At 34.7% G+C, this 18,706-nt stretch overlaps 1 protein-coding gene across 3 annotated transcripts in view; it reads left to right on the forward strand.

The window, feature by feature from the left end:
* Eag (ether a go-go) overlaps positions 1 to 18,706 on the forward strand; it is an 85,128-nt gene that overhangs the window by 47,902 nt on the left and 18,520 nt on the right. For all 3 annotated transcript variants that reach the window (XM_071726603.1, XM_071726602.1, XM_071726604.1), the window contains exons 3-10: positions 6,871 to 6,971; positions 10,301 to 10,433; positions 14,956 to 15,224; positions 15,937 to 16,236; positions 16,454 to 16,707; positions 17,344 to 17,609; positions 17,796 to 18,081; positions 18,232 to 18,595. In XM_071726603.1, the coding sequence (XP_071582704.1) occupies positions 6,871 to 6,971; positions 10,301 to 10,433; positions 14,956 to 15,224; positions 15,937 to 16,236; positions 16,454 to 16,707; positions 17,344 to 17,609; positions 17,796 to 18,081; positions 18,232 to 18,595 (1,973 nt within the window). The remainder of the gene's footprint in view (positions 1 to 6,870; positions 6,972 to 10,300; positions 10,434 to 14,955; positions 15,225 to 15,936; positions 16,237 to 16,453; positions 16,708 to 17,343; positions 17,610 to 17,795; positions 18,082 to 18,231; positions 18,596 to 18,706) is intronic.

Genomic DNA, 18,706 nt, shown 5'->3' on the forward strand with positions numbered 1-18,706 from the left:
ACGCAAATTATATTGCAAAACTAGAGTACATATAAACAGAAAGTTTATATTTCTTTCACGGATATATTTCGATGCAGCTGAAGCACACATGAATTTATTCCCAATACATCGTATACAAGCGCATTTTGGATAAAAAATGTATGCAATGATATCTGAGATGAATGAAAGTATGTATATGTATAGAGTTATTTGTAGGTTCAAGAATTCTTATTTGTGAATAAAACTTTCCATTTTGTAGTTAAAATATTTTTCTCAATTATACAAAAATTTTGTTTCGCTCAACAACGTCCTTCAGGTATATTGAACAATTCATTCAGAGGTGTTCACGAACTACCATGTCAAGTCCATCGTGATACTGAATCGTAAAGACTTGAGTGCTTGAGAGCCACGGGCGGTGGCTTGTCCAGCGCAATGCAAAAACTCAGCTGTTGTATATTAAGAACAACTGTAAGCGCATGCAAGTATACTGACTGCACCTTGACCCGATCTAACTTCAGTCGCGAGAGTTACTTGCGTGCGAATCAAGATTAAGTAAGGTCGGCCTGACCTTACTTGCCGCCGACCATCAGACACGATCACCGCGTGCGTAATCGTTTTCTGAAGAGCTTGCCGTGATGCCGTCTTTCTTAATAACCAGCGACTGATAAGACTCGCGCGTATTTTTCCCGCCCGACGGAAAACGAGATTAGGATATGGCAATCAGCTTGACGCACGACGCACTTCTTAAGATATAGTTGTATATAAAATTTAACTCAATTTATAAATCTGATATTTTATATCCATTACACGAAATTTTAAAGCTATTGTAATTATTATGTTACTGATAAATTTGATATCGTATAAAATATTGTGACATTTAGTTTCAAGTCTTTGTATTCTGTTTCGTGGTTTAGCTTTCAAAGATGTAATATTTTATAAGATTTTTTAAAAGAAATTTGTCACGAGGTATCGTTTGTCATTAAAAAATTTTAAGTGCACAATAACTAATAAGTTATAAGTAGACCTCGATTTGCACATGATGTTCATTACTATCTCATCCAAATGTTAAACGTCGATGTTCAGTGGTACGTACATCGATGAAATTGTCGCGAATTGAAATGTCGTATCACTTATGCGTTTCAAGCGATAGCTAACTCATATAGATAGACACACGGTCATTAGAACTATGAAATAGTGACCCTTCTTCGTGATAGCGACAAAAGGGTTAACACCGTCTGGCCTTTCACGCGGCAATTTTGTGTGGGCGTTATAAACGTGGTTCTTTTGTGTGATCTCCTTTAATTGCAATTAAGAAATTACGTGCCTTCGATCGATTCATTTCTTCAGAATGTTCGAATTGGTTTCGCAAGCAAATCAAACGCTACCTACTATAATAAACTGTAATTTCCGGTATAATTTTTTAACGATTTAATCTTTCGCGCGTAATCGACTTTGTTACTTAATTTCTAAGTATTTTTTATGCATGGTATTCTCATTAGATTACATGTTTTTTTTAATTACCAGATTTTTAGTTAATACGGAATATGATGGAATACATTTTTTTTTTTTCGAAGAAAATATAGTTAAGGTGAATAGAAAGTTAATATAAAATATCTCATAATTCCAAGTTTGTTCCTCAAAATTTTTCGAATAATGTAGAAGCACATTATAAATTATTAATATTTTAAGTGACGTTTCTCTAATAGGTACTGCCGACATTAATCGGAATTTTAACGTTTATTCGTAGTGAAATAACGTTTACATAAGATGACAGTTTTACTCATTAATCTGATTTATTTTCGGGTAAAGCGCCCCAAAATTCAAAGGTCAAAGTTCAAACAACGTGAAAGCGGCCATAATCATAAAAGAAGGGTAAACCCATCAAGAGATTACTCTGGCAAGTTAGTGTATTTTGTGTTTGTTTAAATCACAGTAGATTATCTTATTTACTATTGTACATTAACGTTAGAAACGTGAAGTCAGGCTTTCGTGACTAATGGAACTCAACATTTTTCCTGCGAAATACTGGATGTTTCCACGTAATAAATTTTCCATGTGTTAAGTACTAAGGAATCACTTGGGAAAAACTATACGACAAGTTCGACTATCTGATAGTATGTATTTCCCAGAGGACAATTGGACAAGATAGTGCCACGCACATAATTTGTCGTACTTGTTTATGTATCTTGACCTAACGCGACATTTCACAAGACTACAAATGGACTCGGGATTGCTAGCCAAAGGAATCACGCAATTTTTCCAATAATGCAGCGAAGCAAGTGTTGTTCGCACTTTAGATCTTGTAACGTTGCCCGATTGCCTTGGCGCTTATTACTGTGGTTTCGTCGGGATTCGTCTTAAAGCTTGCAAAGTATGTATTTTCGTGGAATCCAATATGCGTCGTAACTCGTAACAGGACACATCGTCGTAACATGAATGCCATGCGCATGTAGTATTTCTCTTAACCAATTTCGATATATGGTTATTGTCGTAAATATATATGTAAATAAAGTATACATATATATATCTTTTCTAAAAATTACATTGGGATTGAAAATATCGAATAGTATATTTTTCCTTAAATTTTATTTATTAATTTGTTATATATATGATATATTTTCAGTCACGCTAAGACAGATGACAGATGACCCTTCCATTTTTGGTAAATGAATTATGTTAAATAAATCTAAGCTTGCACGCAAAATCTTACTTGACTTTAATAACTTTAATATTTGTATATTATAGAATATGTTTTTAAATATCCTTTTATAATATTTTTTTCAATAAACGATATTTTCTTACATCATGTTGTGCAAAAGAAATCTTGCGAAAAGGTTCTAATAAAACAGCTTTGTAAGCCATCTTATTTGAAAAGAATAGAATTTGTGTGTGTGTGTGTGTGTGTGTGTGTGTGTGTGTGTGTGTGTGTGTGTGTGTGTGTGCCGCACGCGCGCGCTTTATCGAGATGTGCTATAGGATTGAAAAGGGCAATGGGTTATCGCAAGCCATAAATTCGTTTTCAGATTTACAAGAAGGTTACAACGAAAGTCGTTGTAGATTAATGGCTCATACAAACACGGATTAGTGACATGTAGTACGAAAAATTCTCTGCTCAGTACGACTGCCTCAGGAAATTCTGGAAGACGTTCTATTCTATCTTATGCATGTCGAGTAACGGTGAGAGAAGAAGGCTAGAAAATCTAGTAGCTATGTCGGATACTTTTATCGGACAGCGTTACTAATGGATTGGTATCATGTTCTGCCATTTGCTCATAAAGTGTTGGTATTGGATGGATATTCACATACATATTATTTTTACGTTAAAGTAACTATGCGAGGATAAGATTTATGCCTTACCAGCGCCTAGAATATTTCGTATAAAAGAAGTAAACTGCGTTCTCGAAACTGCTTTTCTCCGTTTTAAAACTTAAAAAAAAATAAAAAAATCTTTTTGTTTTTAACGTATATTCAATCTTTTAAGATTCTCACGACAATGATATATTTGTCGTTCAAATATATGTTAAACTTTGTATGAAATTTTCTAAAGAATTTTTTTCTAGTATTTTACATTAAACATACTTATTTCTTTTTAAATATATTTTTCTTTCTAGAAAGTATAAACAACTGGTTATATGAGATATTGCACGGCACGGGAATAGGTTAATAAATCACGGAATAAATTCTCCTTTGTCATCGTAATAGTTAACGGAAATCGTCAGTCGGGGCAGTGCAGAACATTGCTTGAAGGCAATAGACTCTTCGAAGCGCTTTTGTGCCGTCGCTTCGTTACTTCTTTAATTCTTCGAAAACTCTCCCTTCGTCTTGAAATTTATCTCATGCTCGAAAGTTGTTCGACGCGACGGCGTCGGAGTTTTGAACCACTATCCATCCGTAATCTAAATCTTTTTAATGCGTTTCATCGATCCGCCTGGTCCGAAGTGGTTCACAGAGCGAACTTCAATTCTTTTCGTCGTATCATTCGTCTCAATTAACTTCCTCCCGGGATCGTAGCGGCATTAATTGGTTTGAAATCGTCCGCCGTAATTCCGTAATTTTTCTATTCTCTCTCTCTCTCTCTCATTCTTCCTTTCAAAAATAAAATATTTTGATACGATATAAAAATTTTACACATCGCCAGATGTAATTCAAACAGAATTAGCACAAAAATAAAACACTCTAAATGGAAAAACAACTCTAAATGGAAAAAAGCGATATCGTATTTCACATCTTAGTTTTTGCTCCTAATAAATTCGTATAATTCATTCGTATGCAAAGTACCTAATAAATGCTGAACTACTGGTATATCGTATATCATATCGCGTGAAAGTAACATGCGTCGTGAAGTTCAATTATAACTACGTCGACAATCTGATCGATCGATTGCAAAATTACACGCAACCGTTTTAATTTGTCGTCTTATCTGATTTTAGTGTATTTTCAAATATGTCTTTTTATCTTTTCAAGATTATTTCTCAAATAATTTCTTGAAGGTTCAAGCAATAATTTTTTATATGCAATGTATTTGATATATTGATGTATTATATAAGTGTATTTTTTGTGTATACTCGTGCAAAATATGTTTAAAAAATACATAATTTTTTTATTTACACGCACGTGCGCGCTCACACACACACACACACACACACACACACACATTCTGTTTTTTTCTCAACCCAATGTTTAAGCGAAGGATACGGCTTTACGGAAAAAAGGAAATGTCGGTTGCATTTCATTGGCTTCTAAGTAGAAAAGTCCATTAAAAGCATCCCCGATTTGCGTCCATGACTTGCGTCGACGTTTACGTGGCGCAATGTCACTGTGAAAGGAACGACCGCATTCGTTCCATTACGAATATTTTTTATCATTTTGCAGAACTTTTCCAAAGTAAACTTTAATTGATCTGGACATTACTCGCCGACGCGAGTATAATTCGGATCGAGGAGCAAGGTTACTTAACTGGCTTAATTTTGAGACTGTTTCGAGTCTTGACAAACGATGTTCATTATCGATCAGTCCGAAAAATATCCTTTTTTTAATCATGTATGTTAATGCTTCGATACTTTTCGTTGTAGCAATATCGGTTAAATGTTTGACGAGAAGATTTGAATCGTTCTACAGATTGAGCTCTCTGCGGGATTATAATAACACATGGTATTAATTAAATTAATAATATTTTATGATTGATTCACGCAAGGTAATTGTTGCTTAATTCTTCATATAATATTATATGTAGGTACATTAATCAAATTCATCGGCATTTATAATTCGATAATTCGAATATGTTCTCGTTTGCAATTAATAATATATAACAAATTAATAATTTGTTAGAAGGAATGGAAAAAAAGATCGCCTATGTCTCTATCTTGCGAGCGTAATTTCCGATTTATGCTGACGCATGCGTTGCAAAGTTCAAATGTAAGGGCCAAAGCCCAAAGCACATAACATTGCTTGTGCGTTACTTACGTCCACGACTACGACTGTCGTATATCGCTACGCAATGTTATATGCTTTGGCCCTAAGGCTTTTGCTACGTAAGACGTTCGTTGTTTAACGATCGTTTATCGTAGCATCGCGACGATTGTTATAGCGAATAAGTATCTATCTATGTGCTTTATAGCCAGATCGTTAGACGATCGTCTTCGTTTAAGATTTAAGAAATACCTGTGGCGGGAGATTCTGTAACTCCTTGACGACAGTTTCGGTATCGATCGGACAGTTGCGCAGCTTTTTTATCATATACATATAATACCCGCGTAACGATACCGAAACTGTCGTTAAGGAGTTACAGAATCCCGCCTCTGTAACCGGAGTCAGTAACATAACGATCGCGTCCTCGCTCGTTGTCGTCACAACTCTTCTTGCAACGCTCTCGAATTCCTGTGTCGCGATATTACGGCACCCGGGCATACCTAATGCTTAAATTTTATGAACCGTTTTCGCGCATCTATGTCGCATTAAAATGAGCATTTGACATTGAGATATCTAACCATCATCACTCGCAACCGGCGAGAATAATCATCCGCGAAAGAAACTTTTATGGGCTTTATCTTACATTACATTGATTGTGATAAAAATTATTATCACGATAATAATTGCAATTGCATGGTATGGATATAGTTATTATTAACGTTGGCCATAATTATTTAATGATAACTCTATAGTGCAATAAGCTATTATATTGTATATAAGTCGTTATATTACAAGTCGATACGATGATTAATTATGATCGTCACATAGATCATGATTTTATTGTTGGCATCTGATAAAATAAGAGATTTCTTCTTGACAGAGAATTGACATTGGCAAACAAATCGACGCTGATTGAACGCTAATTAAATACGACGACTAATTGGATAAGTACGGTAAAACAAGGTTTGCCTTATATTCTTCATTCTGTTCTGCTTTCGCGAAAATGCGTTATTATGAGCCGTATCCCCGTTGTTAATTCCTGCTTATAATTTATTGAGGAACTTCAAATAAACTCTGGCGCACGTTGAAAAACTAAGGACACCCATTAGCCACAAGTAATGTAGATATATATAAGAGAAAAAGATAGACAGAGAGAGAGAGAGAGGGAGAGAGAAGGGGGGCGGAAAGAACGGAGGGAAAGATCTGTTCTACCATGAAACATTTCACAATCATATTCACAATATTAATGTTGAAGATATCCCCATTGATATAAAAGGTTGCAAATTATAGATATATTTATATTTAAAAAAAAAGATATGATAGATAAATGTATATATAAGGATTAAATGAAACGAGGAAAGGGCGAACAAATAAGGTAATGTCCGACTCAAAGAAAAAAGCGAGATGAGAAGAAATGCATGTTTTCGTGTCACGTTTTATTATACTCAGGAGAATAATGTTCTGTTCTTTCTTCTTTCACAGCCGACAGCAGTTTTCTACTAGCAAACGCCCAGATCGTCGACTTCCCAATCGTCTATTGCAACGAGAGCTTCGTCAAGATCTCTGGTTACAATCGTGCCGAGGTACGAGTACGTTATTTGATATACTGATATTCGATTTGTGCTTTTTCCAACCTTTTTATCCTTACTGATATCACTATGATAATAATACTTGCGTATAATTGTAGTTACGCAACCGACATAATGCATGAAATGTACTTTACACATAAATTTACACATTATGTTAATGGTTAATTAATTAATTAATTAGTTAATTACATGTTATGCCAAGCGTCACAAATTTATTTAATTTATCAGATTTTCAATTAATTTATTAGATACACAAACACCCCGGTCATTGGCCGCCAATTTTATCTGAACATGGATTTATTTGGACATTGATTTCCTGCAACAGCTTGAACATTTAAATAAGAATACCATATAATAATTTACACATTTCAATTATATTAAAAATACATTATTTTATTTATACCGGTTTATATTTGTTGTGATACCGCATATGCATTTTTTGAAAGCGGATATGTGCGGATAATCGATAACAAGTGTATTACTGTTTCTCAGCTCGATTAATTTATTATATTCGAAAACGAATTGTTATTAACAATATTTTATATTAATTTCATTATATTTTCTCTCTTGAATTATAGAATCAAATAGGAATTGATGTCGTTGCACGTTTGTGTCGATCCCTCTAGATCTGTTTTCTTTGATAAAAATCCAATAAATGTTTACAACGTTGTCATATATTCCGGAATATCCCTCGATATTCATTTGACTATACTATGAGAATGGCTCGCTTATCCTTAGCCATCCCATACCTTCTAGGACGAGAGTGGTGCGAGTGACGAACGGATAATGGGATTTAGCGACTAGGGTTGATTCATCAGTATCGATTTAATATAGTCGTGCATGCGGGGATAAAAGATGGGAGGGTATGTGCGAGACAAGAAGTCGAGAGATGGTATCACATTGGCCAACCCCGATATCGAACTCTTTAGCTAAAGGCTAATCGCTAATTTAACTAATCATTCACAATCTACTCACTGAATTTGATAAGTTGTTGTTTATTTTAAGAAGTACTATCGAATATTTATTATTGCTGTTGCAGAGAATGTCAAAATTTACGCGAAACAAAACAATAATTGATAAACAGTTAAAATTGAATAAACTATGTAATAACTCTAGTAATAATAGAGCTAGAATTGAAGTATGTAACAACAACAACTAGAATTGCGCTATAAACAGCGAGCGTACAATAGAGCGTCATTATTATTCATTTATCATATAATGTCCTAATTCTCTTTTACTTACTGATTATTCTCTTTATGTTCGTCTACATTCGATTGCACATTATTATACATATTTGCAGTTTTAAAGGATTTACTTAAATATATTTATATCAATAATAACAAAGATCTAAGATGAAACGAATTTTCGATGGAAAACAGGTATAAATATAATGTCTGCGGAGGATAAATAAAAAATGCGAAGAATCTTGTTAAATAGAACTCGTAAACTAACGACAGGAGAAACACGTAAAAATAGTTTCTCACACTTACGTTGAACATCTTGAATTACTTGATTCGAATGTGACTCGGCTCTAGCGTCTCGACAAAAGTGACGACGTAGTAGTAGCCGCAGTAACCATCTCGTTTCTGTAAGACTCCCAGTGTTCCAATCCTATTGTTTGAGAAGATACATGGATTTGGGGTTTGCAAACTCCATTACTGGAAACCGGATTGGGGATGCTTTCGAAGGTTTTGCAGGATAAAGAACGAAAGTGATGACGACATTGACGACGAAGAGTACATACCGCGCATTCTCGATCTCGTTCGTATTTTGCAACGAATGTACATCACATTGTTATTTTACATTAAAGACAAAAAAAGACAGACGTTTAAATGCAAAACTATTTGTTGGATGAACTATAGAGAACTAGACAATCATAAGCTCTTTTTGTACAGTGATTGTCGGTTCTTTTTAAGAAGTAATAATTCTACTTGGCCACTTGAATAAAAATCTGCTGCATTTGTGACCTTTCCCTTGTTAGCTGTTTCAATTCTGTTTACGTAGCCACGCAGTATTATTAAGGAAAATTATGTTTTTAATCCTATTATCTTCAGCAGCCTCAAAGACGTAATCGCGTTAATATATCTTTGTATATTGTAAAGTATATCTTTTTTTATTGTATGGAAAGCGTGAAAAGTGCAGCTAACACAATGGACTCGTTGTTGTATACAGGAAATATGCGCTATTTCGTGCCGTTTTATTACACATCTGCATGCTACGAATGTTGAAGCGGTAGTTCCGAGCAAATATATTTCGATAGCGTTTAAAATAATCTTTTGAATGTGTGTGTGTCAATTTATTGATAAAGTTGATGGCGCGCGAATAAATCGCAGAGGTTTCTGGTTTTTTTTAAAAAAAGTTTTTTCCTTTATATATTGTTATAAGCGGATATTGTTTCTCTAAATGCCATTCTTTTCACAAGATTGCGTGTCCAATTAAAAAATTGCGCCATACGGCAAATGACGGATTTGATCGGGATCGAACAGGAATTTCGTTCCTGTTGCGTTTGTGAACCGGGGGATTTAAAGGTCAACACTACGGGATTAATAAATCTGGTTTCGAGGTTAAAAAACACGATATCACTAATGCTCGATATCCTGCACGAATGGCACAAGTTGTTTCTCGCTTTCGTCGGCATTTGATAACATTTCAGGTCAACCTTTATCGACATTATCGATCCACGAGATCGCTATTTAAAGAAATGCTTTTTTCACATTGGCTTCTGTTTACAGCGTTCAATGTGCAATTAAAAGTACTGCATTATACATTACATGACTTTTACACACAAATACACATGAATTTAGTGACATTATTGATTGAAAAAATAACTACTTGTGAAAATAATTTATCGACATTTTCAGTTTATAATCGTATCTCGTAATTATATTTTTGATAAAGTTGACTAAAGTTGACCAATTTTTTCAGCATTTTACATAAACTATCTCAAAGCGCGTTAATATTACGTGGACAAGATCCGAACACACACAAACACACACTATTTCTGTGTGTGGGAACGCTTAGAAATTTTAGACTATTCAGACTATTGGATTATAATTCACGATATACTCTTTATTAGTATGATCAAACAAGCGCGAAATGCTTATTTAAGGCCGATCGATTCTAATTATAAAGCTGCTTGATTGGTTTTTTACCATCTGTAATCGTGTCGCGCATTTATCATCTGTCCATGTGTATGTTACAACTGCTTATCTATAGTAACAATGTGTGTTACTATATACAATACATATACAACGTTCTGTGTATAGTGGCAATATATAGCTATCGCAAATACTTATATTAATATATTCCTTTTGTGTTTCCAGGTTATGCAAAAGTCATGTCGTTGTGGATTCATGTACGGGGAGTTAACGGACAAGGAAACGATCGCCAGGATCGAGGAATGTCTCGAGGGTCAGATTCACGATCAATTCGAGATCCTGTTGTACAAGAAGACCAGTGAGTCATTATCCTTACAAATTTCCGCATGCAAAAGCTTAAATGTGATGTTCGTGGCTTTTTACGAATGTCAATGGTTTTCGATGTAGCGTTCTCAGTGTTTAATATGCAGAAAGGAAGAACGATCGTAATAAACGTTCGGAGATACAAAATTTTACATCTTTTCGATCTAACATATAAATCACTTGTTTATTTCGCGTTACCGCGTTACGTAAGCCGATGAAATCGATGGACCTGCATGGTTTCAAATAAAGAAACGCAATCAGTGAATTTTTTCACCATTCTTACTACAACATAAGACGATTCAAGAAGATTAAATTATTCGTTTCCGGTTTATATTCGTGTGGTATTATTACAAGGGGATGCAAGTTTCGCGAAATTCACACGATGCAGCAAAATCTCATCGGTGGCGAGTACGTTTTTCTTGATGCGTTTATCACGCGGGGTAATTGAATAGCCGTGCAAAAAGGTGGTTGAGAAGGAGGAGAAAAACTACCTGCGGAATCTCGGCCAGGGAGTTATTGCGCGAAATTTGCATACGCGTGTTTATCGGGCCGGCATCTAGTTTCCTATTGCGCCATCGTGCACTTTATGTATTGTGCACGGTGCGGAAACGTTAGAGGTACCCGGCAATCAGCCGGATCTATGTATTTAATGGAAAACAAAACGTCGTCGCTTAGCGTAGAGTGTAGAGGAACCGACGTTTTACCAGCGTAACAGCATTTGCATTGCGTTAATTGGGATATGTAACCGACGCGCGACGCGACGCTGGAAACGCGCAATTTATGGCTTTTTCATATACATATATATATATATATAGCGATATAAGCATGTGAAAAAATAGTTGCGTTACTTTCTCTTGAAATATAAAAAAATAAGAGTTTTAATTTTAAACAATCGATTTAATAAGTATTCTACAAACATTTGGCACTTGTCTCATTGCATTGTCAAGCTAGTGAAAATGTTGTGTGTGCACTGTGCAGTATAGATGGGATATAATGTTTATCGAAAGTTAAATCATAAAAATTTAATTATTATATATTTAAAAATCATAAGTGCAGTGAGAATATATATTGTGTAGGAAAATATTGATCGTAAATTTATAAAACACATTATGAAAGCATATGTATTACAGTTACAATGTTTGCAACATCAATTACTTACTAATAGCAAAACCGTCGATTCCCGTTTTGCGAAAACGCCTCGAGGCACGAGATGTATCAATGTGCATGCACAATATTCGATGGAATATCAAAACGTAACTATTTGCATACATCACCGATAAGTTTCGCGTTTCGCTGGTCGTTCTGCCATAGTGTCGCATCATATCGCTCTAATATTCGCGTGTTATCTCGTTTTGAAGCTTTTGAAGAATATTTGATTAAAGGAAAACGCCCTCCCTTAATTCACGATGTATTAAGCATAATAACGAAAGATCGTTTTGTTTAAAGGTAGCCCAAGAGGTATGTCTAACACAGATTCGCAAAAGCGTGCTCGCAAATGCCATCAGTAAGTCACCCACGAATCTAAAATCTATGCCAAGGACACCATATATACAACAGATATATTTATCTCATCGATAATAAGCTTAAATTAGCATTAAAATTTAAATTAATTAAATTTTTGATTCTAAATTTCTGATTCGGCAACTTTTTTGAAAGAACAAATTAAACCACTATGCACTATTATATTGAACTCTGTTTATTTGTATTAGCACCGATAAGAAAGATGACCTGAAATGAGCTGAAATGATAATAATTTGAAATTTAGAGTTATCGTTAGTATTTCGCAACCGTTTTATTGTTAGGTCTTTTTTTCCAAAATTCTCTTTTTAGAATACTTACATTATGGAAAATAACCACATTCTCTTCGTAATCGGAGCTAAAACAGAAAGTGTATCACCTCGCTATAGTCGTTATAACAACATTTGCCGATAGTTGTAAAAATAGATCGCAAACATTATTTTTACCCCGCTCATTTGGTGAGTCTAAGTACTTTTTTGTCGGAAAACCACGGTCGACAGTCCTTATCGTCGGAAGGAACTCAGAGATAAATGCGATGACGCTCATTTTTCTCCGAGAAGAAAGAAGAGGAGAGTCATCTTGAAAATTATCAATTTGCAAGGATTAGCCCATAGGGATAAGTGCTAAATATTATAAAAGACAAATTAATTATGCGCCATATAACGGAAAACGAAAATTCTTTTCTTGGACAAATTTTATATTTATTCACATTTTATGTTCTCTTCTCAACACACAATTATAACATACAATTATATAATATATTATATAATATATTGTCAAAAAAATCTCTATTCCAATCAATTTGTCTGATTTCAACGATACCTACTTCAAAATCGGTACTAAAAAAATTCGTATAGCACACAATATAAATTAATTTACTTCTTATCCATTTGAATTGTCATTATTATATCTATATATTAAAATTTTCTAATTTAAAGATGAAATTAGTGTATGTGTGTGATTTATTATCGTTATTTATTATTAACGTATTGTCGAACAACAAAATCTTATTCGTAACTCTTTTATCATTTTTTTCTAAATTAGGTATATGAATTTACAATAAATTCTACGATCGTACAAATTCAATTCAATTCAATTATCACACATATTATTCATTAATAAGACCGAAACATTTCGATCGATTGAACAAACCGGTTATTTCTCTTTCTCATCATTAGCAAATTTCATCTCATATGTCCATTCATATGTCCTGATATATATTCTATGATACTGTCATTTGTTTCGTATGCAATAATGCATAACACGCTCTGCAGTAACAACGCATGTTGCTATATAATTACGCCATTTATATTCAAGCGTATGATTGGCATTCGTGTAAGGTTTAATATCGGGGTAATCAAGATAATTTTGATATTCTGCGATAAATGTATCATCTCAATATTTTTCAATTGATAACGCTTAACAGAATATTTTAAATAAAAAGTATCCTTTAATAAATTATTATTATTATTAAATATTATAATAATTGCTAGATTTATCGTTGAGAAGTATTTCGATGCTGAGTTTTCTCCGTCACAATTATCTCGATTAATTATGAAATCTTTTTTACTTCACTTAGAACCGATTTGAAGCCATAGTTATACTCTCACAGCGATGACTTACACTTTTTATTATTTCTCGGAAACATGGTCGTCGATATTTCCGTTGTCGATGTACGTTGTCGATGCTTCTCATATGTAGCTCGTATGCCGCCGTCGCGGTCGTATGTCGCTCGACAGGCTTACAAGGTTGCTTAATTAAGCCAGTCGTTGGTAAATATCCACATAGATAGGTAGATGTAAAATATTATCGAACATTTATATATTATTCTCTCGGGCCTAAAATTTCATCTGTATGTTTGAATTCCTGTATTTTTTTAATTAATCTGCGATATAAGAACAAAAAACGAAGTATAGAATGAGATATTTTCGAGACTGTGTAAGAATGTGTGTCTCATCAAAGAATGAGCTCATAAAGATATCCAAGAGAGAGATAATAATAATAATAATAATAATCTTATGCCAGATTAATTTTTCTATTCATTCGCATTTAGATTTTTTGATATTGAAAACATATTTTCATATGTAATGGCATATTTTTATTAATGTACCTGTCTTTATTACTTAACCCTTAACCCATATATTACTCCTTTCTTCTCATACTTTAATCGAATCTTACTCATTACTCATTACTCATTATTTATTCGCATGCTCGCATGCTTCACGCTACTAAATATCATAAGCATAAGCGAATCCCTAATTAGATTCCATTGGCCTGAACTCGCATACAGCTTCGATCCTGCATGTCGAATATGTGACATTGTGGACAAGTATGACTATTACAATAATTTAGTGCGCAGTACGACTTGTCACTTGGGTTGGCGAAACATCATCACGTTACAAGGATTAAGCGTCAACTTGGAAATTTATTAGATAGTACATTATGCCTAATTAATAAAGAAAGCAACGCAATAATGTATAGACAAATGTTTTGAACTTTTATAGTTTATTTGTATTATTTGAGGGAGAATTACATCGAAAAAAAGTTTTCGAGTTTTTTTTTGCAATAAAGTATCTGATTTGTTCATTTCTTTATTTAAATAAAATATATAATTTTGATATTTCTCTTGTTATATTAATCGTGTATTGATTTTATTATTTTATCTTTAAAAACTTGTCTAATTTATGAAACAATAATATGATTAATGTTCATATTTTATTTTCTTCCTCTTTTGCACTTTTATTATTGTATATATAGCACAGCTATCTCATTGGAGTCTACCTTCTGACACACGTAGCGTAGATTCTTCTAGATTTCAACAGCTGAATTGACGACCAGCTAAATCGCTGATTCAATATAGTCTCTGTTAGATATATGAGAAATTCGTAATCTTCCTGCGACTAATAGTGCTTGAAAGAATACATAAGTTAAATATTAGATTATTCATTTTCCTCTTCATACGTTGGTGATGTCAGCATTATTCTTTTTTTACAATCTAGAGACACCGTTATGGCTGCTGTTGCAAATAGCGCCCATAAAAAACGAACGAGACCTCGTGGTCTTGTTCCTGCTGACATTTCGAGACATCACCGCCCTGAAGCAGCCTATCGAAACGGACGACAGCAAAGGCGGTCTCTCCAAGTTCGCCAAACTCGCCAGATCAGTTACCAGATCGAGATCGGTCCTAGTTTCTCAGTTCAGCTCTCATTTGCCGGCTTTGAAAGACACACCTGTACCGATTACCACCAAACAATCGCATCTGGGTCATGTAAGAGTCACCGTGATGCTTCATAATCCTATCAAAATTAAAAATCTTTATATATTTTTGTATTAATAATTTTTCTATTTACCTTTCAAATGTTTATCTTTAAAATATCTATATCTCTTATCTCTTTTCTTACTATGGCTTTCTAAAGAAATTCATGCAGAAATTATTGGATCATTTCAAAACAGTCAGTATAATGGATAATGGTAACATTGGTAACTGTAGTAGTCAACTTATACAAAGTCCCATTTATAAATCGACGAAATAGAAATGTATTTTCAATACGCCGACTTCGTCAGAAAATGGAAAGCTGAGAACACATCTGCATGAATTTCTCTTCAAAATCAACCTAGAAAGCTTATTTACATCCGAAAGCTCTTTGGAGTGTGAAAAGCTAATGGAGCCAGACTTGGCGTAAGAAAGAGATATCAGATAGATGGATATATAAGAAATCGATATGTAAGCGGTGAAAATAATTCCTTCTGTTTGATAATGATTTATGGCGTATATATCTTTCAGTATAAAAACAAAATTTATGAAGAAATATAAAATCTAAATATTTAAGTCAACGAATTAAATAAATATATGTATAAATCTTGACACGTATGTGTAAAGGAATCATTTTTACGACTTGGTAGTAATTAGTTATTATCCTCTTCGCACAAGAAAAAATTCGCTTCTTGTGACATATTTCGATATTACGTTTTTCTTTCAGATGATATCCCTGAGCGGCGATGTTATGCCACAATACAGACAAGAAGCGCCAAAAACACCGCCACACATTCTATTACATTACTGTGCATTTAAGGCAATTTGGGACTGGATTATTTTGTGTTTGACTTTTTACACAGCCATAATGGTGCCGTATAACGTCGCGTTTAAGAATAAGACTAGCGAGGACGTCTCCCTATTAGTTGTAGACAGTATCGTCGACGTGATATTCTTCATCGACATTGTACTAAATTTTCACACAACGTTTGTTGGTGCTGGTGGAGAAGTGGTATCTGATCCGAAGGTAACTTTAGCTTTATCAAAATTGTTTTGCAAGCAATTTAATTATCTATGAAACATGTTTATACTTGTATTTAAAATTGTCATCAATCACAAATATTATAAATAATTTGCAGCTTTATGAAATAATTTGCTCACACAAATAGTTGATATAATAGTAAGCATACTGTTATATTAATAATAAGTTGTCTTTTCATGACGTGATACTTTGATATTTTCAGGTAATCAGAATGAACTATTTGAAATCTTGGTTCGTCATAGATCTACTAAGCTGTTTACCGTACGACGTATTTAACGCCTTTGACCACGATGAGGACGGGATAGGTAGCCTGTTTTCGGCTCTGAAGGTGGTACGGCTGCTGCGACTCGGTAGAGTCGTACGCAAGTTAGATCGTTATCTGGAGTACGGCGCCGCGATGCTCATTCTTCTACTCTGTTTCTACATGTTGGTTGCTCACTGGCTGGCCTGTATCTGGTACGTCTTATTAAGGTGATTTTACCCTGCGTACACACACGTATTCAAGGTAACACCTCTCCGACCGGGATGGATATACCGCGTAACGCATTAACGAAATTATTACCGCACAACATTATATACACATACAGAGACGAGAATCACCATGATCTTCACTGTGCCACAGAATATGCTCTCATTTTTTGCAAATTATATATATCTGCCGTTTCATTATATTACCTTAAAAATTATAAACGTCGACTATATCGTATTTTATTTTACTAACCGTTGTTGTGTACCAATAAAAAAAGAAGTTTGATCGAATAAAACGTAAACGCGCCATATGCTGTTTATATTTTTATTTACTTTTTTAAGTAAATTTAAATTTATTATGAGAAAAGGCGAATGCAGAAACGATACAAAGTATCGTAATAATATCTAGTATAAATGAATAAAATCCAAGTTAAAGTTAATCGAGAATTTTGGAACCATTTAAATGTATGAAGCGTATGAACAAAAACCTAGCTTAAGTTCAACTTTGCGCGATCGTAAGAGAAATAGCATGGTGCCTCCAGCCTCGCATTGAAATGTAATCTCTCGATATCGTATCAATATCTTGTCCGATATAGTCTCGTAAGAAATCTCCTCGCGTTGAAGGTATTCGATAGGGAGGTCGGATGCGGACAATGGGGTGCAATACTCGTGGTTGTGGAAGTTGGCCAATGTTACCCAGTCACCGTATAGCTACTTGTGGACCAATGCCAGCACCGCACCCGAACTAGTAGCTGGTCCGTCACGACGCACGATGTATGTCACTGCTCTTTACTTTACAATGACTTGCATGACCTCCGTGGGCTTTGGGAATGTTGCAGCCGAATCCGACAACGAGAAAATTTTCACCATCTGTATGATGATCATCGCTGGTACGGACATCAATATTAATTCTAAATCTAATTAAATACCCGTAAATCGGCGATATGTACAAAAAGGAAAAAATACCTCGATCGTTCGCGTTTGATAAAACTAAACGAAAAATACTTGCGAATATTTTGCGTAAAATAAATAAATTTTTTTCTTTCTCTCTTTCTTTCTCTCCCTTCCTCAATCAGCCTTATTATACGCTACGATCTTCGGTCATGTCACCACAATCATCCAACAAATGACGTCCGCTACCGCCAAGTATCACGATATGTTGAACAACGTGAGAGAATTTATGAAGCTCCATGAAGTGCCGAAAGCTCTTAGCGAACGTGTCATGGATTATGTCGTTAGCACGTGGGCGATGACCAAGGGCTTAGATACAGATAAAGTTCTCAACTACTGCCCCAAAGACATGAAGGCCGACATTTGCGTGCATCTTAACCGGAAGGTCTTCAACGAACATCCCGCCTTTAGGTAAACGTAAATTCTATGATACATCGAGGCTTTGTTAAACTACTTTTTTTAAACGATTTAATTTAAAAATTAAATATATTAAATTATAAGTATAATATAATATATAATTAAACATATCATTTTAATTTGCTATGCGCGTTTACTATTTAGATTAGCGTCCGACGGGTGTCTGCGTGCCTTGGCGATGCACTTCACGATGTCGCACAGTGCACCCGGCGATCTACTGTATCACACAGGAGAATCCATCGATTCTCTGTGCTTTATCGTGACCGGCAGCCTTGAGGTCATACAGGACGACGAGGTGGTGGCGATACTGGGGAAAGGCGATGTTTTCGGCGACAGCTTTTGGACGAATCCGACAATCGGCCAGAGCGCAGCGAACGTTAGGGCGCTCACTTACTGCGATTTGCACACAATCAAGCGAGATCGGCTGTTAGAAGTGTTGGACTTTTATCAAGCCTTCGCAAACTCCTTCGCCAGGAACCTGATCCTAACTTACAACTTGAGTCATCGGGTGAGTCTTTCAAAATTTAATTTAAAAAAAAAGATGGAATTTCTTTCGCAAACGTTATAAACGTATTGTAAATTGATGGAAAGGACGTGGTCAAGTCAAACGTGACAAAAT

This window comes from Temnothorax nylanderi, unplaced genomic scaffold (genome assembly GCF_030848795.1).
Source record: "Temnothorax nylanderi isolate EJ_2023f unplaced genomic scaffold, tnyl_v1.0 TNYL_tig0010_pilon, whole genome shotgun sequence".
Lineage (NCBI taxonomy): Eukaryota > Metazoa > Arthropoda > Insecta > Hymenoptera > Formicidae > Temnothorax > Temnothorax nylanderi.